This window comes from Ctenopharyngodon idella, chromosome 9 (genome assembly GCF_019924925.1).
Source record: "Ctenopharyngodon idella isolate HZGC_01 chromosome 9, HZGC01, whole genome shotgun sequence".
NCBI classification, from domain to species: Eukaryota; Metazoa; Chordata; class Actinopteri; order Cypriniformes; family Xenocyprididae; genus Ctenopharyngodon; species Ctenopharyngodon idella.
Window position 1 is genome coordinate 19,590,382 of NC_067228.1, and position 26,615 is coordinate 19,616,996.

Below are 26,615 nucleotides of genomic sequence, written 5' to 3' on the forward strand. Positions count from 1 at the left end.
AGCTATCCCTTTAAAAATATCTTTCAGAAAAATTCACTTCTGAGATCTCTTTATGGGCAAAATGCAACTTATCTGATCTATGAAATCCACATTACTTATCTAGCTCTATATTGTGTCTACATTTGTGTCTATATATCTTCTTTTCTACGAAAGACATTCAGTGGAAACATCTGAAACAAACCAAGAACTCTTCAAAGCTTTGAGCACCCAAATTTCCTCTGGGTCACTAAGAAAAGTTCAAGTGCACAAATTCCTGTATTTTGTGCCACCCAGGCTAAATGCAGGCTACCTTCTGTAACTTGAGGCAGTGGGATGATTTGTTCTGGCAAGAAGCCTGACCCAGAGCAGGATCGCTTGTCTGGTTCGGGTTAATGGTGCTCCAGGCATGATTGATACCAGTGAGTGATAATGGCCGCGCCTTCATTTCTCATGTTCTAATTGCTGCAATGTTATTATCACTGCAATAATCATAGCAATATTCCGATTGCACCGCATCCTCTCTGTCATCATAAGGCACGGCGGTTACGCATCACACGCTGGTTTGTTTCTCTCTCGTAATTGAGTGCAGTGAGATGACCTATCGGAGGAATATTCTAAACAGTCAAAGCGCACGCATCTTTCGCATTATAGACCGCAGAAGCTTATCGTGTGTGAAAGGTTGAATGTCATTTATTACATGTATCACATTTACACCATGTGACATTGTCTTTTCAAATTGCGCAGATCTCTTCATCCCTATCTTTGCCTCCAAAGGTCACTCAATTCCACTTATAAATGCAACCTGACAGAGATTAGTAAAGAGGGACGGGCAACGCACCACATCTCACAACTGAATCAAACGGCTCCAAATTAATTCATCCAATTAATGAAGAACGAGCTTTAATGTTGATGAGGCCCGACAAGTAAACCGGCTACTTATTTATTTCATTTACTCTGCAGACACAAATATCCGCATGAACATGCACCACGTTCATGCCGGCTACGCTCACTGCAGAAACGTAGAGCTGTGCTGCTTTTCAGAGATGATAGAGCATGATACGGATCATTACAGAAATAATGTTTAATCAATTCCCATTTTGTAATCTGTTTCTGCAGTTGTAGGCATTTGTGTACACCAGCGCTTTGCACATTTTTACACCCAACTCCCCCCTCTTCCAAAATCATGCATATTCAATTTTATGCTGATGCTTAACTGTCGATGCAACCGGAATTAAAACAAGCAATTCGACTTCATTAAAAAAGTAAGTGATTATCGAGTTATCTTTTTGAAATTCTATTAAAATGTGTGACGCTCTCCACTTATCTGTCACCTGCTTCCCAGGAGCACAACACACTAATAGAGGCACTCAGAAACGAATGCCCAGGAGAGGCAGCGTGTCTCTGTAAACTCAGCCCTGGTTCTCATCCCGGTCTCAGAGCTATTACCAATGCTTCCTGCCTTCCCGTGAAGAGCCCTGCTGATGTTTAAGGCCAGACAAAACAGCATTCAACAATGTAAACTGACACAGGTGAGGCGGTTTTGAAGAAACTGGCTATCTGCAATGCTAAATGCCTATGGTGGGACTCAGTCAGCGCGTAATAAGGAATGAATCATTGCCCTGATTTCTGCTGGTGCGACTCAGATGTGGCTAGGAAGTGAACAACATGTTTTCACTGTTTAGCTGCAGGCTGGTTTTTCACTCAGCAGACTTCTGGGCAATATTTCACATTTTCATACTATATTCGTGGTGATTTAATTTAAAGGGATAGTTCACCCAAAAATTCAAATTATACGATGATTTACTCACCCTCAAGCCATCCTAGGTGTATATGATTATCTTCTTTCAGACGAACACAATCGGAGATATATTTAAGAATATCCTTAGTCCTCCAAGGTTTATAATGGTTGTGAATGGGGGGCCGCGTTCTGAAGTCAAAAATAATACATTCAACCATAAAAAAAAGTAATCCATACGACTCCAGGGGATTAATAAAAAACCTTCTGAAGCGAAGCGATGCGTTTTTGTAAGAAAAATATCCATATTTAAAACTTTATAAATTCAAATAACTAGCTTACGGTGGACGACCGTACGCATACTGCGCATGTCAATTTGGGCGGAAGAGCAACCTTTGACCCCGACGCAATGACGAACACAGAGGCGCAGAGGAGAGAGCAAAACAAAACGCCGGTCACAAATTAGAAGTCTAAAACAAGAAATTTTAAAGAGAAATGTCGGAGGATTTCGATATAAGAGAAGAGGAGCTTGAGTTTGTTGCACAGCCCTATTTGTTTGAACCGTGAGAGGCGTCTAAGCTTACGATACTCTTATATCCTGCATCATCGCGTCACGGGTTACTTATTTGGTGCAAGTCGACTTCTGCGTATGGTCTTACGCCGGAAGCTAGTTATTTGAATTAATAAAGTTTTAAATATGGATATTTTTCTTACAAAAACACATCCCTTCGCTTCAAAAGGCCTTTATTAACCCTCTGGAGTTGTATGGATTCATCTTTTTTATGGATGGAAGCATTTTTTTTTTTTTTTTTACTTGGGTTCCCATTCACAACCATTATAAACCTTGGAGGACTAAGGATATTTTTAAATATATCTCTGATTGTGTTCGTCTGAAAGAAGATAGTCGGATTCACCTAGGATGACTTGAAGGTGAGTAAATCATGGGATCATTTTTATTTTTGGGTGAACTATCGCTTTAAGCAACATCATGAATATGATGATAATTTTATTGCCCTTTTATTTGGCCAGTAAGTTTCCTGAAAAGAATGTCATTAAATTAGTTTTACGTGTCTCACGAATTGCAAGAATGTTTTGGATTTAAACTTTAGTAGCAAAACGCCATTAAGATAATTTCCTTGAATCAGTTCAAAGTGTTCACTTCAATCAACTGATTCAAAACTCTGATGAAGTTTAAATGATTCATCATTCATATTAGTCAAATACATAGAGCACAGCTATATTAGCTACATTTTATTTACACATAGTTTTAGTAAAGCATTTGAATATATGTAAAAATTCCATGTGGACATTTGAATGATGATTCAAACAAACTGTTGAGTTTTCATTTGCATCATCACTCAAATGAAGTCTATTTCCTATCTTGTGTTCATTCAGTATAAAACAGTGTCAGTGTATTTTAGTTGTTGGATTAAACAATTTGAATCAACTTAGCAACAATAGCTGTTCAGTTGAGAAAAAAAATCCCAGAAAATATTTTTGACCCCTTTTAATCACAGGAAATGTCATATAAAAAAAAATCATTTCAATTCTATCCATGATATAATAATATTTTAGTTATAACTATATAACCCTGACTTAGATGGAAGCATAAGAAAAGAGAGGAAGAAAAAGTTAAAGTCAAACAGACAGACACGATTTAACCGAAACTTTCTGCTGTTTGTCGTTGCCATGCCACGTTTAGCAGTGCGAGGCCGCCAGATTGAAAAACAAAGCGCAACCCTTGTTGGATTTGTCCTTCCACAGTGTGGGATTTATTATTAGAAAGGACATAAACAGACTAATTAAATCACAGCAGTCGAGGCTGAGATGACAGCTGGTGCTGTGTGTGACCAAACAGATCCCTATCAAAGAGCAGGAGGCATGGCTCACTCAATCCATCCTCTATGGGGAGCTATTTTAAGAGGCCCGGCATTGAGCATGAACGCTTTATGCTAAATGAGGGCTCGATGTACAAGCCGGCTGATTATAAAGATGCGACACGGCCCCGATGCATGATGGATGTGCCTGCTGTAAAGACAATGGGTTTAGGGTCTATGTTTTTTGATAGGTGTTGAAGAAATGTGACAGCGCTCATCAGACAGATATCGCACCGCTACCGACTTCCTCAGTGTCAGTTAAAAGCGCAGAGTGCTTGACGCAGTGATGCATTGAATTTATGACGAGATTGCTCTTGACAGTGTAACAAGCACAATAAGAGGCACGAGTCTTGCAGTTATTAATGTGTTTGCATGCTTATCCATATGGTTAAGTGCATAATAAGAGAGATTTTGACTGCTTCAGAGACTGTTGGTTTCCCTTTGAAGTGATTCTTCATCTCATGCATCGAAAAGGGTAATTTTGCCACAAATGCATACATTTTTAGTAATTATTACAAGATTTGAAACACCACCGGCTGATTGGTTGCACATTTGAAACCAGCGATTAGAAGAAAATATGGTTTTAACAAGTCAATAATGGCAAGCGCAATGAAAACAACTTAATCAATGACACTGCAACGTTTGCAAACAAGAGCTTGAATTATAACACCAATAATTGATTCCTCTCCTCCCCGCTGTTTTTTTCTTTTCCCTCCTGTGATGTCATTTCCAATCGATTCCTTCCTGTGTACAATGATGAGAAGTTTCCCGAGTTTGTTTTTTCACTCTGACTCTTTCACCCGCTCCACCAATGGAAATTTGCAAGCTGCACTAGCAGCTTAACCAAAAAGGATTAACTCCCATATCCAACCGAGAACACAGATAATGCTCGGTAATTGGTAAAAAATGAAGATGAATGGGACAGCAAGATAAGGACCAATTAGCTCCTCCACGCTTACAGCTGCGGTCTCTCTACAGATCCATCTCTTGAGTGCTGGCCTCCTCTGCCAGAAGAAGCCTGGCGGAATTAGCGGCCTGACCTCATCGATGGTGGGAGGCCCACCCATCATCTCCCCACATCACTTTTAATTCTGTCCCTAACATAGACACCTGTCACCAGCCCTGACGTGACAGGTTTGCACTCCCCCACGTCCCCAAAATGCTAAACGCCAGGTCTGGGCCAGGTCTGAGCACGCTAACTCGCTAAATCAGAGAAACACACACAAACGCGCGCACATACATGCCTGAAAGTTTGTCGCTTATTTCATTATGGCAGCATCATCTGGTTGGTGATACACACAATTCCCCCATCTAATTACGGAGAGGATTTAAGGTCCATTAACGTTGCCGTGGCAAGGAATCAGATGCAAAATGGCACCCAGTGGCCACCAAGAGAGAGATTCTTTTCACCTCTTTCCATTTCTTAGCCTGAAGGCAGCAAAAGCATGAGTCACAAGGAAGGAAAGAAAGAAATAAAAATAAATGAAAAAAATCAAACAATTCATCTTGCTGGAAGAAGGCAGGTGTTGGTTTTGGTTCAGGTCTATTCAATGCGAGAGAACGGATCACTGTTTGTGTGTCTTCTAGGCATATGTTTTGCTTGGTTTGTGATCTCTAATCGTGCCGTTTCCTGTGAGTCAGTGGAACAATCCACATTGTAAGAGAAGGGAACCCCCCACCTCCTTGAAAAAATTCTGGGGAAGAATCAAAAGGGAAGCGAGCGCTAAGTTTAATCACATTCACCACCTCCTCTCTCGCTTAGGCTGTTTGGCTCCAACTTAAACTGGCTGACTGTTTTTCTCTCTGTTTTTGTAATTAATAATAGTGATGCAAGCCGGCGATTGTGATTGAGCTGAATATTTAATGCAGAAGAAACATTAGCCCATCCAATTTGCATCAACACTAACAAGTCCGGAGGAGAGTACAATGTCCTTCACACACTTACTATCAGCCTGTCTGTACTTCAGACTAAATCTATTCTGCACTACACTAAGAATCTCAATCAGAATATATAACACTGGAGGAATAGCATGGTATTTATATTTGTGACCCGTGCTGGCAAAATAAGTCGCAATGAGCACATTTTCAAAAATGAGTTATTGTAATTCTTCAAAATGGTGTATGATTTGTTGGAATCCGACAAAAAATGACTGAGCTACACCTGTTTGAAGTCGATAAAGTCAGCAAAGTCAATTTTGAGAAAAATCGAGTTAAAGTTTTCTAAAGGTTCCAAAACAAATCACCTAGCAACCATACCTTAAAATTGGTAATACCCACCAGATTTGGCACAAACCAAGTCAAAACCCATATCTATAAGAAAAAAATATATATATTCAAATTTTTCCCATGATTCCACAATTGTTTGATTAACAAAATCCTAACAGACAGCCTATCTATTAAGACCTACAACTGTATCACTCGGATCTAATATAATGTTACACATCAGATGTTTTTCCCCAACAGTTAACCAAACGTTCACTTAAGACATAACAGATAATGTTTGTGTGAATACTCACAAAGCCTTTTTGAAATACTGTGTCTTTGTGTGCACGCTTCGGATCTGTCAGTCAGCGTGAGTAAGATCGTTTTGTTTACATCAGCCTGAGTTTGAAAATCACATTTCATTGGTTTAGATTAATGACATCAAGAATTCGCTATGAATATTCACAAAGTTGGAATGCTGCGCTTTACAACGATACCAAACTTGCGACAATAAGGAGAAATACGGCATTTTTCATGGTAACGTACAAATAAAGCTACTTTTACATGTTTAATTGCTATTTGGAGCATTGGGATCGCTAGATGAGGGCTTAATGAACTCATTAAGCCCTTTTTTGAACAAAATAAAACATTTTTCACTTGTTTTGCCTGTAGTTCGAAATTAGCCCGTGCGCATTCCGACTCATTTTGCCAGCGCAGGTCACATTTAGACAAAAAAACAAACAAACAAAAAAACAGTAGTAGCAAATACCTAGCAACCATTAACAACACCAAAACAATGCTGGCAACCACTCACAATACCCTCGCACTGGCAACTTTTTTACAGCTCACAAAAATACTACTGCAAATAAATAAACACACACACACTTTATATCTTAATAATAATAATAATAATAATAATGATTTGTATGTTGGTGCTTAGTATTGTTATTGGTGGTGTTGCCCATGTAGTGACATTTAGAAAAATAATTACACTTCCATGTAACCAAGTGTCTCTAAATTAAACCTCATAGCAAGAGCAGCTGTTTTAATATAGCACCGGCTCACTTCCTGCTCATGACATTGTCCACTCCTGTCTAGAGTGTTTAACTAAGTTCCTCTGCTCTAAAGTCATCCCTATATCTGTCAAATGATTTCAGACTCTGGACTCCAGCTGCAAAAAGCGCCTATAAGCGGGACATAATAGGCATTCACAGCCCAAAACCATTAGAGCCAATCACGGGGCTCAGAAAGGCAGAAGTCAGCAGAGCACCGCAGCTAAGAGTTTATTTTCACAGTTGTGTGTTTTCTCTGGCACTCTTTTAAAACACCCCGATGCGATATCTCTCTCTCGGTTCTCTGGCGAAATGACCTTTCTGTTTTAATGCCGTAATGATCCGGAGCAGTAAGGGAATTCGCTGGGAGACGGGAATGGAAAACACTGTCTATTTCACTTAAAAACCTAATTTATGTTGCAATTAAAGGCTGAAAGGAGCTTGTTTCTCCCCTCTGGCTGGCTGAATAGAAGAAGCTATATTTCGCCCTCTTATCATGCGGGTGACTCCTATTGGCCACCCCGTCACAGGAGAGTGCTTGATATAAACAAGAGATTGCACTGACATCCAGTAATCAATATTAGGATGGCTTCAGTACCAAACATCATTTGTCTCGGCCTCCGTTCTTTTGACCAAACGAAGCATTAATTTAAATCATAAATCTGGGAGTGATTTAAATCCCGGAATGAGAGACCCGCCTGCCTTTAATGATTTATTTTCTACATTTCTGCGAGCGAGAGATTTGTCCATACGCGGTGACAGGTCACCTTCAAACGCCAGAGGTAGACTGTTCATCACCATGCAGACTAGCATCTCATCGCTGCGAGTAAATATTAAAGTAAAAGAATCCAATTGATTGTGGATGGGCTGGAGAGGCGTCGCGGCCATATATTTCACTCAGAGCTTCTAATGCCTCTCTAGTTCGCTCCTTCGCTCACTGCTGGGCCTGGAATTATTATTCTTCAGGGAGTCTGCGTGCTCAAGGTTACAATTTAAATTGTAAAAAGATAAAAACAGTTTCTTATTAGCCCCATTGCCGCAGCCTCGCCTATTCCGATTCGCATTTATCTTTATTTCGGTGACCTCGCGGCCCCCCGCCGCCGTTCGCTGTTAGATGACCTCAGCTCCGCGCGGCTTCCTTTCGATAAATCTGCTTAGAGCACACCGTGTTTTGCCAAAACTCCTAGTGTCAAATGCAGCTGGGAAATCCTTGACGCAGGGTGGATATTCACAATGGAAATTACACACGCACAGTTCAGCTCTGGGATTATGGTAACTGAATCATTTGTAATGGATTTGTGGTTTAATATAACAGTGTAATTTCCACAAAAATGGCTTTAAGTAATGTTGCAAAGAGAGAGAAAAAAATCGGAATGTATCTGAGAAACGATTAATTGGAGCGGGGGACATTCAAAACTAATTTTCTTCACCAAATTGAATTAGCGGCTCGCTTAATAGCTATTAGCTTTGGGATAAAGTGCTCATGGATGCATTTGATGTGTAGCTACTTTAAAAGTGCATTACCTGCTAATGATGAATTTGGAATCAACCAAACAAACTGACTGCTCAAAAGAAGATTACACAAAGCTTTCTAGTTTTCTTATAGATTTGGTAGTTTGAAGTTTAATCTGCATTTATGTAAGCTTAAGAACATATTTTAAGAATTTTGCGTAGATAAATAGAATGAACTATGTTTAGTTTTATAACAGCAGATTCGTTTGTTCTTAAAGGGACAGTTCACTCAAAATTGTCATTCCAAATCTGTATTAACCTTTAAACCTGACTTTCTTTTAGGGAATAAAAAAACAAAACAAAAAAATATTTCTTACTGTGTTTTTGAAAAATTTGACTTTTATTGTGTGGATGCAAACAGTTGAGAGATGAGTCCCGCCAACTCATGTGCCAATCAAAAAACGTGCCAAAACAAGATTTTAAACTTTGTATCTACATGTGGCTTTAAAAGAAAATAACCTTCTAGTTGAAAGTTCGGAAAGCACATACATATGCACAAGACTTTACTGAACATCTTTGACATGTCTGATATCAACATGCGGTGACAGATCACGTGAAGCACAATGTTAATTGGTTATGTTGTTAAAAAGAACAAAATTATGCTAAATAATAGGTAAAAAACTGCAATTCTTTTCATTAAGTCATTTAATCAGTGACACTTCCTTCAAAATCTGATCACAAGTAGTCAAGGAAGACACATTTGAGAAACATGTTACTCTCAGGTGTAAACAGCAGTGTGTTTTGACTGACCACTTGTGATGGATCGCAAGTCGGCTGTTACCAGGGCCTGCATGCAGTGTGAGTCATGCTGCTGGTGGATGGTGACTCACCCACACTGGAGCTGAGGTCTCCGTTTTCTGAGTCGGCCCCGTGCTGGGTGTTGCTACCATGGTAGCTGCTCATCACCTCCAGTTTGATCTTCTTCACCTTCATGGCCTCTGCGATAGCAGCGTTAGTGGCGGCCGCAGCTGCCGCAGCAGCGGCTGTGAGACCTGCAGCAGGAGGACAGAAAGATGGAGTCACATCATAAGGGTTCAGCTTAAATGGGCCTAAAACAAGGGTATGATCAAGAAATGCTTCTAGAATAGACATTGTCCAAGAATTTCAAGGGGGAAAAGAGGCAGTAACATGAGAACAACACATCCCACACTTTGAGGGGGAAAAAATAGATTTTTTTTTTTTTTTTTTTAAAAAGGATGCATTAAATTAATCAAGAGACATTAAAAACATTTATAATATTAGAAAAGATTTCAATTTCAAATAAATGCCCTTCTTTTGAACTTTCTATCAATCCTGAAAAATGTTTCCATAAAAAATTAAGCCCAACTGTTTTCAGCAAGTTTATTGAGCACAAAAACAGCATATTAGAATGATTTCAGAAGGATCATGTGACACTGAAGACTGGAGCAATGATGCTGAAAATCCAGCTTTGCCATCACAGAAATAAACTACACTTATATTTACATTTATATATATATATATATATATATAAAATAAAATAAAATAGAATAAATAGAAGCTATTCTAAAATGTAATAATATTTCACAATATTACTGTTTTCACTGTATTTTGGATCAATTTAATACATCATTGCTGAATAAAAGTTGTGAAGAAAAATTGTACTGACCCCAAATGTTTGGCTGTACTGTATTATAATATTGTGTCTAAATAAATGTAAAAATTAAATACAATGAAAATCGATATTCATTTTGAAATCTGCTAAAGATTACATTGTAAATGTATCCTATTGTTTTTAAATATTACCTTTAGTGAGCATCAAATGACCGCAAAGGTAATCTAAATGTAAAAATAGAGGAAATAAACATGTATAATTAAATATTCAATATCAATACATTATGTAATAAGGCAAAAAAACAATTTTACACTCATGTTTTTGAAATCACAAATTACTTTGAGTAGGGCTTTACCTCAAAAAGAAGGGGGGAAAACTGCTTCTTGCTCTACAAATGTTTGACACAGTCTTTTCTCCCATCACTAGCCTAACTCAGTCTAGCACTGCGTCTTAACTAGAGCAGATCATTTGCATCCCATCACCGACAGTAGCTTTGCTGTTTTTGATTACACAGCTGGCCCCATTGGACTGATGCAACATTTTCAGCTGGAAGCCTCACTGTCATGTACGTCTTCTCTGATTTCCATCTCTTTTTCTCTCTAAATGCAAAGATGACGCCGTTGAGCTTTGATGGTGACAGATGGAGTCAGGAGAACATATCAGGACTGACATGTTGCCATGGTTTCTGTTTGTAAATAAACGGGTGGGGATGTACGACAAAGTGAAAACAAACAGTCTGAAACAGTGGGAAACCAAAGACGTGCTCAAATATGCACACATACACACACACAAAAGTCTGTAACATCTCAAACACATGAACATTAAACGGCAAATCCATTGTCATTCCCTCTGAATGAACAGGAACGCTGCAATTCAAAGTCTTTTGGCTCCAGTGGCAATAATACATTTTTTTCCCATTGTTTGATTTGTTTAAAAGGAGCACAGTGGAGATGGAGAGATTGGATAAGGAACTGACTCGCTGTCATTTACTCTTTTTCAATGACAAAACACCTGAAAGACTTGAAGAAAGTAAAAAGAGGATCCTTGAAAGAGACCTTGAATTCATGAATGAAGATTAATGAAATGATGTGAATGGATGAATCAAAGCTGAGCTTTTTTCCAGCGGTGTTCAGTGAATCCTGTGAGCGCAGTCTCATTTTATATGTACAGTATATTGAAAAATGGTTACAATAACCTCATTTATGAGATTAGGAGGCAAACTAGATTCTGTGATAGGGGTTGAGCAACGTAACATAACACTACCACAAAATATTACATATCATAACTGAATGTCATAACTGATTTTTTTTTCTGTTTTAATGTATAATTTAAACAGATCTGTATCCTGTATATTTAATAATTATTATCCTGTCAATTTAAAACGAATCTAATTAATTTAAGATATGCTAATTAATTAACTGCATATTAATATTAAAGAAAACAACCCCAAAATATCTTCCAACATTATTGTGGTAGATAAATAAAACACTGAACAGGCATTACAAAAATTACTTTACGTTCCAAGTCAACTATTGTATGTTTTATTTCCATATCATTATACATAAGCCTAGCAAGTATTGCTTTCTAGCAAACTTATTAAAAGGTTGCAGTCAGTATTTAAAATTCTTCCAAGATAACAGCCCTAAAAATCCCCAAAGTCCGTTTGACTTTTGTTTTCCCCATGTGAGGGAGGCCAATTGGTAAATTCATCATCACTAAAGTGTCACTTTCACTGACATGACTCGACTGCGCCATTTGGCCACTGTCTCCTTTCCTGAGCGCGAAGAGAAAAGGAAAAAGAAAGATATCGAACATGTGGCTTTAATACGCCACCTTGCCTCCCCAGCAGCAGACAGGCAGATGGTGTGAGCAACACTGCATGCCACCAGCTTTCTGGGCTTGTTTGCATTTTAAAGTACATCAGTACCATATTGATGTATCGTATACACTGTGTCGGAGCGGCCACTCTCGTTTGCTGTTGTATATTCATGCCCTACAGCTGCGGAGGGGGATCTACTTCCCCCCTCCACTCATAATAAATATGGCCTCCAGTCGCACTGAAGGTCAATCTTCATTTGCGTCTAATGGGAGAGAGTCAACTGTTTTCTAAATGAGATGTATGTGTAGCAGAGTCCTGGACAAAAAAAAAAAAAAAAAAAAGAGAGAGAGAGAGAGAGAATAAAATCACCTTCCAGTTGCTTGTGTGAAAAGTCAGGCACTTGAGTTGCTTTTGCCAGATTTTTTACTTCAACAATTAAGCACTTCAGTAATTTATTAAACATCTCTCATATTCATTTATCAACTCTGTAAAATGGACATGGTGATACGGAATGTCCTGCAGGTATGAATGTTATCAATAAACAGCTTACCACAATTTCCTGCTTAATTAGCCTATTACAATATAGACCAGTGGCTCCCAGCTGGTGGATTGTGACCCAAAAACAGTAAAGTCAAGGACAGCAAGGAAAAAACATATGCTACTACTAACCATATTATTGTGCATAGTTATGATAGCAAAATATATAGCTTTGTCAAATGCTGTAGTTAAAGGTAAAGGCCTTGCATCCAATTAAACTTCAGAATTTTGGACAAATTGATCAGTCAACAATTGGTCCTAAATGGTATCAGTCAAAAACTGAATAATAAAAATAATAATGAATAATAATAATAATAATAATAAATAATAATAATGAAAATAATTTGTTTTTACATTATAATTTTTTTAAATAATTATTTACAAATATTTTATTATTAAATAATAATTAAAAAATAATCAACAAACAAACAAACAAACAAATAAAATACATACATAGAGTACACTGTAAAAATATATGTTGTTTCAACTTAAAAAGTGCTGCCTTAAAATTTACGTTTAGTCAACTCAAATATCAAAGTTGTGACTTTACAACTTCACATTTCAAATTGACTAAACTTATATTTTTTAAACAGCACGAACACTTACTTTTTTAAGTTGAAATGACATTTGTTTTACAGTGTACATACATACATAAATGCTATTTTTGCTTGCTTTTTATATGATTTTTAAACCATTCTGGTACTGTACTGAGCCACTACTTGATGTACAATGTAAAATCTGGGTCCTGAAGCAAAACCAGTCGAGAACCACTGCTATACCTACAAGCATTCACAAGCAACTGTACTCATGTTGTTGGGTCCTCCTCTACATTATCGTTCAACGTTGTTTCAGAGAGATAGTTTAGTTCATTAGATCACAAATAACATCCATCATAGGTTACAAGGGGATTTGACTGTAACATCTACATCAGAGTACCCATCCACAAACTGTTCTTCACATCAGCAACAAGTCCACTCGTAGTGCCCGTGCACTTCTGAGCATCACAACGAGCAACCCACTCCTTCTTCAATTAGCATTCATTAGTATGCGAAGCACCAATAGCAGATCGCAATGTTTCGACTTTTGAAAGTCACCTTTAGATTCAGACACCCATGTCTGTTTTCTCACAGACACAAGGATCTCTTCAGCCATATATAAACAGCCGAGCATAAGAGAGAACAAGCGGGCAGACGGGCACGAGACGGGGGCGTGGGGAGGGGACAAATAAAGAATCGCATGGTACTGTCATACTGCGCACAAAACAGCAAATAATAGAGATGGGGTCTGATCGTAGCCCTTGGAGCAGCTGTCATATTAAATAATAATGAAGGATCTATTAATATGCAAAGGAACCAGCAGCAGACTGGCTTAACGCTGTCATGCCTCTGAATATTGTCAGAATGTTCATTATTAATTAACATGCGGGCTGCCCCATACCTGCTCAATGTCAGAACATTCTTATAACAAATAAGGAATGTATGTGCCTCCTTCCACTAATAGTGTAATTAAATTAAGATCAGATTAACTTCACATCAGTACACAAAGAGTGACTTAGCCATGCTTATGATAAGAAAGTGCTTATCTACTGACTTAATGTTGTGCACTCCTAATAGAGATCGAGGCCAAATTTGACTATTTACCCAATATATTTGCAGAAATGAGCTCCATTTCAGTGACTTTTGAGGACAGGTCGCACACACAAAGCTGAGGTTGTGCCAATGAGGACTGGGTGAATTAATGCATCTGAATTGTTCCATCTGCATTAGAGCCAAATACTGCACATCAATTATAAGCTGTCGACACTCTGTGTGAGAAGAGTCACATTAGAGTTGACTGATCTGTTTATGACAGTGTAATCTTGCATCTGCGTGAAGGCCTCATGTTTCATTAACCTCTTTTTGTGTCTATTCTCTTAGTCTTGCTGCATTTCTAGTTGATTGTGTCCACCTAATGACAGACTGATGAAATGATACTCTGATGTCATTACCTGCATAGCTGTAAAACACTGTTCACTGTACATTTGTACATATATGTATAATATATATATATATATATATATATATATATATATATATATATATATATATATATATATATATATATATACACATACATACAGTAGGGATGCACCGATACCATTTTTTAAGGACCGATTACGAGTACCGATACTTTTTTCTGGTATTCACCGATACCGATACCGATGCCTATACATTTATTTATTTATTTATTTATTTTTTGGTGATGTGGCAGTTTTTGAGACTAATGAATGTAGGACAGCTTCTTTATTATTACTCCAATGAAAAAAGTAATAATTTTTATGTGCTTGTCACAAACTTAAAGCACAAATTTCACAATGTCCAATAACCTTCAAAGGGCATAATTATTAAAGTCATAATAAAAAAAAAAAATAATAATTAAAAAAATCAAGTCTTTTTTAACCTGCCTTTAAAAAAGTGCAAAACAAATATTACAGAACAAATGTTTATAACATAACACTGTGAACCAATGTAAACACAACCTAGTGACCATATTTCTCATGGTGGAATACGGGACGAGTGGGCAATATGACCATGAGATGAGAAATTTTATTTCACGATATATATATACATTCATTTAACATCTTTTGTTGTTTTATTAACATTAATGACAGACAAGTATTTAATTAGGCTACTCTCCCTTTAAGACCAAATCCATGTATGTAATATACTGACACATATCCTGTTTTCACCCACCTGTTTGCGTCCACTTAAGCCATAACCGACTGTATTTACATGAGATACTCCACACGATGGACATTTTGACAACTATTTGTGCATCGACATTCGGGCGCAAGGAGAACTGATCGCGCGCAAGAAAGAAAGAGAGAGCGTGCGCGGCCGAGAGAGAGCGCTTCTGGTCTGTCATTCAGCGCGATTTGCATGCAGTTCGCAATGTGTCGGTTGTTATTATTAATTTTAAAGTATTTCCACACCTCTGAGGCTGACATTGTTTCTGCTGCTGCCGCCGGTGTCTGTGTGCACGGAAAATTCTGTCAGTTACGTCACGTAACGTATCGGTCTTTGGTATCGGGAGTATTTTTACGAGTACAAGTACATGAGCTTGGTATTTGGTATCGGTGCATCCCTAATATACAGTATATATACAGTATATATATATATATATATATATATACACACACACACACACACACACATACAGTGCTGCTTGAAAGTTTGTGAACCACTTGCAGAATCTGTGAAAATGTGAATCATTTGAACAAAATAAAAACGACCCACTCAAAAGTTTATGAACCCTTGATTCTTAATACTGTGTGTGGTTACCTGGATGATCCACGGCTGTTTTTCAATATTCTTCAGAAAAATCCTCCAGGTCCCGAAAATTTTTGCATATTTTTGCTTTTGCATATTTGAACCCTTTCCAGCAGTGACTGTATGATTCTCAGATCTATCTTTTTACACTGAGGACAACTGAGGGACTCAAACACAAGTATTAAAAAAGGTTCAAACATTCACTGATGCTCCAGAAGGAAACATGATGCATTAAGAGTCAGGGGTGAAAACTTTTGAACAGGATAAAGATGTCCAAATTTTTCTTATTTTGTTTAAATATCTTCTTTTTTTTCCATTTAGAACTGCCCTTTCAGAAGCAACAGAAGACACTTAAATGTTTGCCAGAAGACAAATTAAGTACAATATTCCTTGATCTTCAAATTTAAAAGGTTTTCACCCCCCGGCTCTTAATGCATCGTGTTTCCTTCCGGAGCATCAGTGAATGTTTGAACCTTTTATAATAGTTGTGTTTGAGTCCCTCAGTGTGAAAAGATGGATCTGAGAATCATACAGTCACTGCTGGAAATGGTTCAAATATGCAAAAGATGCTGGACCTGGAATTTTTGGGACCTGAAGGATTTTTTTGAAGAATATTGGGCAGTTTAACTGCTCAGGACAAACAAGGGACTCATGAACACCCATCACAAAACAAAAACAGTCATAGATCATCCAGGTAACCACACACAGTATTAAGAATCAAGGGTTCATAAACTTTTGAGTGGGTCGTTTTTATAAATTCAGCTATTTTTTTGTCTTGTGGATTTTATCTAAACATCGTTTATGTAAAATATCTTACTCAGGACAGTGCTAAATAAAAAATGACATGCATTTTGTATGATCCCTCTTATTTTGTTAAAATTATTCACATTTCCACAGATTCTGCAAGTGGTTCACAAACTTTCAAGCAGCACTGTATATATATATATATATATATATATATATATATATAACATCGGTTAATAGGAACACCGTCATTTCGCAATAGTTTTTTTAATCGACATATAGAAAATATCACTGTTTTGCACAAATATGTAATGGAAACCCGACTGATGTCATATTATGAATCCATTTCATGGTTCTTATTTCTGTCAAACCCAGAGCAATTTACCTGTAATTTTTCTTTTACTACACATTCAGGAATATTTTTGGTGAGTAATTTCTGGTCAATATAACCAAGACCAAGAGTGAGATAAAAATGGCTCTATTCTAACAGTGTAACTGTGGTGCTAAATGACATGCTACTGGAAGGAAAACATCTCTCAAGTGCTGCGTTAACAGCACTGTGCACAAAGGCCCTGAACATTTGCCAACATTACAATTACACTCTTTTTATGATGAAGTTACATCAACAAAACAACCTATGACCACTTTATGCTGTATTGAACTGTTGTTTACATTTTCTCTCCCAATCGTGGTGCTGGTCAAGATAACTGGGATCCATGAACCGAATGCAAGCAACTCTCACTGCATCTGCTCATTGTATGTTGCTTCATCAAACAACCAAAGACCCTTACAAACTTGATTGTATAAAATGTTACTTTTCTTCAGAAGTTCCAAACAAAATGTCAAGATCAGAGCCTCTCTCGTGGTTTAAAGGCCTGGATATCAAAGGGTTTTTATCATGGTTGCTCAGGACTAAATAAGAAAAGACTCTCATCCTAGGCTCTCATACTGGCCTTTAAGTTCCTGTTTCTAAACAAGTCACTGATAGGCTGACCTCACTCAAACATAAAGGGGCGGCTGGGCACAGTTTCCCAAGCAGAATGTTTTACTAATGCTTCAGCGGCATTGTTCAAGATTACCAGTTCTGTTGCCAAGCTAGAATTTCAATAGTTTCCTTCTCAGAAAGAATGTTCACTTGAACACTTGCATATCGGTTTACAAAAGAAATAAAATACAGGAAATTAATACAAAGTTCTGTCGTAAAACTCTAGATGGCACAGGCTGATAGGTCCTTAACTTAATTTGTTAGTGATCACATCATTATCTACATAGTGCATCTGATTGGTTGTGGTGGCATCAGCAGCCAATAAGTTTGCTGCTCAACATTCAAATACTTGGCATTGTTTGCTGTTAGCAGTCTGCAGCGCACCTTCCCCAGCTCCACCTGTATAGATCTGCTAAGGGGGTTATTTCATGTATGTTCTATGTGCAGCAGCAGCATGTCTTACATGCTCACAGCAGTAGAATGTATTGGCAGTAGCAAGTCTCTGTACTTGCTCAGCAGCAGCAGCAGATTTATTCCGCCAAGACCAAATACATTAACATTGACCTATCCATTTCCATGCCAATCTCTCCGAGAGTTGTCATGACAGAAATACATTTCATTAGGTTTATGCATGAACTATTTTAGATTAGTGTCTCATTCGATTCAAGTTTTTACATTTACATTTTAAGCATTTGACAGACACTTTTATTCAAAGCAACACTGCATACAAGTCACGACTGCCGCAAACAAACAGAAGCCACATTTTACAGTTCCTCCTGAACCAAAACAATAAACTTATGCTGCTTTCATATCATGTCATAACCGTAATTTCAAGATGGCAACCCTTGACGTTCTACCTGGAGATGTTCACATCTTTAGACTGGGATTTATGAGTTTCTCTGGCAAAACTATCAATGTCGAAATGAATCTGCAGCAGTCAGGTGGTACAAGTTTGAGCTCTGAAAGTTGTTAACATTCATTATTATGGTAAAGTTATGTGCTTTGAGACATAAAGCAACTTAACGCCGTCTCTCATGACGCTTTGCAGACTCTGCTCTGGCTGTGCGCATTCATGTGTTTTGAAGGAGGCGTGGCTTTGGAGAGAGAGCTCTAAAGAGAGTGTAGGATCTAAGCTTGCTATTGCTAGCCTCGAAAATTGTCTACCCTACCTTTAATTAAAGATATCACTTTATAATAACTTTCATTAATGTGCCCTTCAAGTAAAGTTAAAAAATTTCATAATTAAAAGCACATGAATGACTGAGTGAAGTCATGTTTACAAGTGGGAAACTCAGAATTCTAGATGATACACAAGTTGCAGAGTTTTGACGTTGGAAGGAACATGTCAATTTGAAACATTGCAGAAAAACTGATCTACAATATAGATAATATAATAAGATATATCAATAATGTAAATTTAGATCAGTGATCTAAGGTCTGTATTGAATTATGAATGATTTCGCAAGTTGTTTCATTTTAAATGCATTTCATTATATTGTTAACAATTTAATTATTTTGTTTTGTTTCTGTGTAATGTTTCCGACAGGAATTTGTGACATGCTGTAATAACGAACGGTCGAAAAAGAGATGCACTTGAAGGCATAACATTCTATCATATAATGCTTACCACATGATTAAACAAGTTGCTGGTCAGTGTTAGTGCTAACAATGCCAAAATCTTCAAGTTCAATTTCCAGGGAACACGCATACAGATAAAATGCAGCTTAGTCGCATTCGATAAAGTAAATACTTGTAAAAGTAAAGTTATCATGAAGTCTGCTTGTCTGAAGATTTAGTAGTAGCTTGTTGTGTGACAGCAATATAATTTGTCCTATAGGACAGAAAACAATCATACTTTGCAATGAAAAAAATAACACAAACAAATGGTACTTTGGTTTAAAATGATAACTATATGGCCCTTGTGTTCAATAATTGCTCAAGAATCCACAAGAGAGATTAACGAGGAGTTAACTGTACATTAACAAGGAGTGAACCATAACCTTATGACTGTGTGTTATTGAAAGATGGCAGAACAACCGAGAGCACGATATGTAAATCAGGACCCTTTCTCATGAGCGACTTCAAAGCTGCTACAATGAAATCCAGCCGTAAATAGAACAAAAGCATAAGACTTGCTCCAGGCAAACTGAAGGCACAAATGGTTGTTGTTGATTCTTGTGGCGATAAGCTTACTTTAACATCACGACGGCCTATGTACATATAGCAGTGAAGTGGATTTAATCGGGCTAATTAAAATCCACTCAAGGCAGAATGCAGCATCCACTATAATAATCTGGAAGAGAACAACTTTCCACTCCAATTTATTCTGGAGCTGTGGTTGCACAGGGGGGGCTTGCTGGGAAGGGAGTGGGGCCGGCGGGAACGGTCAATGATTCTGGCTGGTAGTTTGGATGAGGGCTGTCAGATTTTGCAGTGTGCCATTTAACGGATGGGCAGCGGGTCGCTACGAGAACGGGCCAGGACGCGGGAGGAGGTCTGCATGCGTTACCTGTGGGGGGAATGATTCCCGGCGACATGAGGCCCGGCACCGAGTGCGGCATGATGTGAGGGTTCTCCGGCGATGTCACACTCTGGGTCCGTTTCGGAGGCCTCCCGGGTCTTGAGCTAAACAGAAGTGAAGTGGCGGAAAGGGGGAGGTAGAGGGAAGTGGAGAGAGAAGGGGAGGGGTTAGGGACAGAGGTTGCCGTTAACATTCGGACCAGAACGCAATTCCATTCCAAAGAGCTAACATGTACTGTAAATAAATTCCTTTTCAAGGACAGTTGCTTTCTGCTGCTCGACATAATAGACTTCCATAACTAATTAGATTACACAGTGAATTCATTTCCTTTATTGAAGATCAACCACTTTTTGATGCATAATTCATGGCCCGCACCTCGTTACCTGCCCTTCTGTATTAATATCCCTACACTATTTGAATTACCTCGTTTGCATATGCTAAAATCCGGCCATGCGGCTTTCAGCCTGGAAATTACATGTTAACTTGTTATAATTATTGCAGTCAGGCCACTATTGATTTATGAGACTTTTAAAAACCAAATATGTGTAGTTCTGGTAATGAATGATATTCTAAGGTTCTTTAGGAAATTAAAAAGAAAAAGGCTGCCTTAGGAAACGTTCTGCTTGCTTGATTTAATAGGAGTCGTAGCTGGAAGCTGGTGTGACTGAGTGACTCAGACCTGTTGTGCGTTTATGATGGAAACTTTTATTACTTGAAATGAGTGACCAAGATCACACAATGATTAATGACGCAACAACTGCAAGTCCGACGGAGGAAAAAAAACGACCCTCTGAGCTAATTGTCAGATATTTTTTCACACATTACAACGTTATGTTCATCCATGCATTTTTCCACTCTAATTTTGGCAACAACAAAAAAGTAGCTTGCATAATCTCACAGAAATATTTCTTCACAGAAAGCATCCATAATAGTTGTGGTTGTTACCAAGGGCAGCACAGCCACTGGGGACATTTCCCATGACAAAAAAGAAAAAGAAAAAAAAGAGGTGATTCCATCCCTAGTACTTTTTCCAAACTAATTACATACCAAAAAGCCTTCAAAATATGAGTTGGTCAAATGATATATGAAAACCTATTATGTAGCATTGTTTCAGTGACAACCAAGATTCCTCTGAATGTTAACAATTAAAATTGCTCATTACAAAAGGGCTGAAATGAATGAATGAATGAATTGCTCCTGCTTTTGGTTGTTACCAGAGAAAAGCTCATTTTCAGGGCATTGTCTATATTTCACTGCACTTGCGTTACAATGGCATATCAGGACATGATTGAAAGAGACCTTCATTAACTCAAGGTTTTGTTCTCTGCTTTTCCAGTGACTAAACAGGGCCTCATTTTCATGGCCAAAAGGAAAGCAGAAGAGTACATTCACTATGACCCAAGGCCAAAAAACTCACTTATTCATGTACCACCAAATTCTGTCATGTGCATCAGTTTAGTCCATTTACAGACTGAGCAGATGAGCTGCATTTCATTGCGTTTAATCATGTTTTATCCCTGACAGGCATGAAATTGAAACGGAAATTCTTTACTTCGCACACTAAAAACAGAAGAGGCCATAAACTCCATGCTCAGAGTTTTAGCCATGAAAAAGAGCAGCACTCGACATAGTCAGGCCTGGGGCCATTCACACTGTAAGGAGTTTGAACCGTATCAGCCTGTTCAGATGTGACAGAATCATTTCCACATCACATCACGTAACGGAAATAGAGACATCATCTACTTCATACCTCGTATAAATGTTCCAGTAGGGATTTCACACTTATTGTAGGTTCACCTTTAGGAATCTTTGATATTTATCTTTGCAGTGCCCCCTCTGTTTATAATTGGCATATATCAAGTTCTTTATTGCTGTTCTATTTGATGTAATTATGCTAATCTTTTCAGGCATGTGGCAGGCCACAAATGAAATTTAGTCTTTTTAGAAGAATAATTTGCAGAAAAATAATTCTGTCATTAGGCTTTCACCTTCATGTTGTTCCAAACCCTTTAATTTTCATTATTTTGGGCAGAATGTTTAAGCTGCTCTTTTTCATACAATAAAAGTGAACAGGGAATGGGGCTGTCAAACTCCCCCCCAAAAAAAGCTCCATAAAAGACTTTGAAAATTTGAATCATTCATTTGTCATATTCAGTCATATCACATTTGGATGGTTTGCAAATTCACATTTGGCAAGTTGCAATTGGTCACGATAAACAATGATATTTGGCATAATTCATTTAAAACTGGTGTGACATGACAATGCCATATTTGAATATATGCAAATGTGAAGATTATAAGGAAATAACTACTTAAATTTCCATCTTTTCTTTACATAAATCTATGACTTCGGCTTCTGAAACTTTTAGTCATTTTAAAAAAAAATTGTCATTGAACTTCTTTAGCGTTCAACAGAAGTCAGTCAGTCATGCAGGACTGGAACAACATGAAGGTGAGTAAATAATAATACAATTTTAATTTTTGGATTAACTATCCCTTTAAATACAGCACTTTATCTGAATTTGTCACAGGAGAGCTAAAGAAACCCCGGCAACAAACAATCAATGACCGACCTACAGAACGTCCTAAAATGAAATTCCTCCTCCTATAGAAACACCTCTTTGATCTTATGTGGGAGATTGCATGACAGTTTTGCTGTCATCACTTCCAATGTACTGAGCTGAATTATTTATGAAAGACCTCAATAGATGGCATGTGATGGTAAAAGCCTTCCTCCCTCCTCCCTCAACAATGCCAAAAGCAGAAAAAAACTTGGACAAAAAAATGGACAAAATGTCACATCAACTTTAGCTCCAGGAAGAGCAGGGGATTGTGAACAAAGCAGACGTTTAGCCTGCGAGCTGTGATGGGATCTGCTCACTGAGTGTTTACACCATATCTGATGAAGGTAGTATAGAGTGAAAGAGGAGAACAGTGGCTTTTTTATAGGCTGTAGCAGCAATATATTAACTTACATTAAATATTTAACAGGACAGTTCACAAAAAAATTAAATTTTGTCATCATTTACTCACCTTCATGTCGTTCCAAACCTGTATGACTGACTTTCTTCTGCTGAACAAAAAAGGTATAATACATTGCAAAAAGCAGCATGAAAGTCTTAAAATTCACAGTACTCATTTTTTGAAGCCACACAATACCTTTATGTGGGGAACAGACATCAACGTCCAATTCATGAACAAATCATTTTTTTGAGTCAGATCTTTTCAATAAACCGATTGATCCAGTTCACAAAAGCAGTCTGAATGCTTCGTTCATGAATCAGACTGATCCAGCTCTTTAGTTCAATTGAATAATGATTTTTTTTTTCTGTTCACTTACAGAACTATAGCACTACAGTCATATGGGATACTTTTATGGAGACTCTGCCTCATTTTGAAGTTACTTTTGAGCTCCAGTCCCCATTCATTATAACTGCATGGAAAAGTATATTCTTTAACATTTTGTCTTTTGTGTTCCAAATCAAGAAAAAACAAAGTCATACAGGTTTGAAACAATTTGAGCGTGAGTAAATTATGACAGTTTCTGTTACACTTTATTTCGATGGTCCACTTTAGACATTCTGCTAACTATAAGTTATATAAGAGGGTTAAGACTATAAGAGGGTTAACTGTAAACCCCAACGCTCAAAATACTTAATTGGTTTGAGTAGAGCAAACTTAAATTAAATAAATTAGTTCAGTTAAATTAACTGTTATGAGTTTTTAAAACTTTTTTTTTTGAGTTCACAGCACTGACATATTTCAAGTAAACGGAACTATTTTATTGTTTTAAGTTGTATGAACTATTTTTTTTTTTTTTTTTTATTTAGTCTAACGTTAGTTTAACTGAAACTGGGCTGGGATTTCAATTTCCCAGCATGCTTTGCCCATGGCACTCAAAAGAGAGTGTAAATGTTAAAATTATGTGCTATACAGTGTTTTTTGTGCAAAATTAATGGTAAGGGAGATTTAGTAGTTATTAATGTTTTGTTATGATAATTTAGAAGAGCTTCTGTTAATGTGGGTTTTAGAGAGTTACCATCATGGTGACAAGTGACGCATGCTGCTTGGTTTCAGAGTAAGTTACATGTTTTAAGTTGCTGTACTCATTTAGTAAGTGCTGTACCAAACTTTTTTGAGTTCTGACAACTTATTAAGGTTTACAGTGAAGTAAATAACTCATTTGATTTGCAAGAACTCAAAATAAAAAAACGAATTAACCAAATCTTTTATGTTAATTGCTATCAAAATGTATGCTAACTCAGTACTTCAAGTTAGGAGCAATTAACATGCACGAGTACTACAAACTCAAAACTTGATAGTTCTGCTTACTTAAAATCATAACTCAAAACATTTTATGTAACTGATTACCTCAAATTTTTTTGAGTTAGACCAACTTATTCGGGTTTACAGTGTACATGTTAACTAACTCTCAGAGCATTAGTAGACTGTAGTAGACTGTTAGTTAAGGGTTAGATGTTAGGGTTGGGGTTAGAAGAATAAGTTTACATGATGACAATAGCAAATTGACAATAAGTTTACTTATAGTCAGTAGGATGTGTGTTGGGTGATCATCAAAATAAAGTGTTAGCAGATATTAAGCAGACCGTCTACACTCTTTTTTTTCTAATACTCTAATGAGAGTTAGTTGACATGTAGTTGCAAAGTTACTTACAGTTAGTAGAATGTCTAAAGTGAAATCAGAATAAAGTGTTCGAAATTTTGGGGTGAATTATAGCTTTAATAGATACATACTGAAGTTTTGTTGTTACTGTATTAAGCATCCCAATTACACTAACTTAATTTTGTATGGCTTTGTGTGTGTGTGGTCAATTGCTTGTATCTATGACAGCAAGATAGCATTCTGAAAAACAAGTTGGAAACAAAACTGAATCACATCAAGTGTTTGAAACTGAAATCCCCATCATGCGACAGCGCGGAAGGTTTTCACTTAAAAGAGGACAGCCTGTGCTCATATGTTCAAGAGGACACTGCAGTCATTTAGCTGAGATATGCATGAGCATTCTCTGCTGTTTGTCGCTTCTGTAAACAGCGATTATGGGGCCACTGAGGACGAAGGGAGAACAAGAGCTGGACCTTCACAAAAGAACGAGTACAATTTGTCATGTGCTGGATGCCGAGTCCTTAAATAGCCCGGCACAAAAAGTCCTCAAAAGTAGGCTATTAGAGCACAACAATGGTTCATGAGATCCACTTGTGTTTGAGATATGCCCTGTCCACTCCACTACTGGATGTCACCACTACCAAACTTAGTTACATCCTTTTCCCTTTTCATTTCTTTTTTGTAACTCTGGGATATTTTTCCACACAATGGTAGAAGCAAGGCTATCCATGACGTTTTGCTGAGTGCGATGCTGACAAATTCAAATAAACAAGATTTCCACCCCTAGAGGGAGAACGCAATGTTTGCTTGCATTTATTTATTAGATAAAGCTGAGTGGTTTGTATTACTCAGAAGGTAAACATTTGAAATTAGCTGAAAAATGCAATGCAGACAGAGCCAACCAGTTATTAATGAAGAGGGTTACAGCCAGGGTGCAAATAATGGGGGGGAGGGTTAGGGGATCTGACCCCCCAAATTTAGGTTTGACCCTCTAGCCTCAAAAGAAGTGGGAAAAAGAATGTTTAAAAGGTCCACTAGGTACTTAAACTAAACAGTTTTAGATATTACATTAAGCACATTTAAGAGAGTCCAAGTATAATGTTGAGGAGAAATATATTCATTTGCACATTTTCTTGTGGCACCAAAAACACATATATATTCTGCTCTTATTGCATTTACTTTCAAGCACAAAAGCCAAATAATCACCCAGCAATCTCTCTTTATTGCTCATACTATAGTTAATAACAGATCCTGTCTCCAAACTTAGGATGTTTTATGGACAGCATTTGCCTGGGGCCAAAAAGTGTCAAATTTGTAACAAATGTAGGAATTCTCATTTTGTTTTGCATTCATGGCGAAAGGAAAATAAGAGTGAACTTTCCCTGAACCATGCTTCCTTTAATGGACTTGGTCCATGTTGACCCAGGAGTTCACAATGGAACATGATCTCCTCCGTCCCACCACACTGAGAAAGCAATCAGATTAAACCCACAAAATATATGGCCATCTCACTTCCACAATACAAAAGTCAGCAAATTCAACCTCTCATGTGTTGTTTCTTAGTATCTGTTAGGAAAAAAAAGCGTTTATGGAAAAAGAAAATACTAATGTCCTGGTATAATAAATAAAAAAATAAAAACCACTTAAAAACACTTAAATACTTAATTATAACTGAAAAAAAGAATGAGAGGATACAATGACATTTTTTTCTTCCAGAACAAGTCATTGGATATATCACAAATAAATGTCGCGCATGAATACTCACAAATTGCAATTTCCCTCAAACTCGTATCCAAAGACTAGTTTAAATCATTTCATCTCTGTATTAAGCTAGAGTTTTGTGTATATTTAACAGGCATCATGAAAGCAAGTTTCATTATCATTTATTTAGAAGGAAATCAGTGACTAATATAATAGTTTCCATTATTTACAGTATAGCACATACTGGATAATTGTATAATAATAATAATAATATCTATTGAACATGTAATCTGTCTAGAATCAGTTTGAAAATCTTTTCAGCATTTGAACTAATTTACCAAGTGAAGATTTAATAAAAGCAGCTTGAAATCCAGTATTTCATATTACATTTATAAAATTTATTGAACACAAATTTGAGAAGTACGCAAAGAATATATTTGGTCAGT

The 26,615-nt window shown here is 37.3% G+C and overlaps 1 protein-coding gene across 13 annotated transcripts in view; it reads right to left on the reverse strand.

Moving 5' to 3' along the window:
• dachd (dachshund d) overlaps positions 1-26,615 on the reverse strand; it is a 181,155-nt gene that overhangs the window by 96,862 nt on the left and 57,678 nt on the right. For 8 of the 13 annotated variants that reach the window (XM_051904704.1, XM_051904693.1, XM_051904692.1 and 5 more), the window contains exons 2-4: positions 19,833-19,948; positions 10,122-10,154; positions 9,188-9,349 (exon numbers count right to left, since the gene is read on the reverse strand). In XM_051904704.1, the coding sequence (XP_051760664.1) occupies positions 9,188-9,349; positions 10,122-10,154; positions 19,833-19,884 (247 nt within the window). In that variant the 5' untranslated portion in view covers positions 19,885-19,948. The remainder of the gene's footprint in view (positions 1-9,187; positions 9,350-10,121; positions 10,155-19,832; positions 19,949-26,615) is intronic. The other 5 variants (XM_051904694.1, XM_051904699.1, XM_051904703.1 and 2 more) reach the window with 2 other exon arrangements.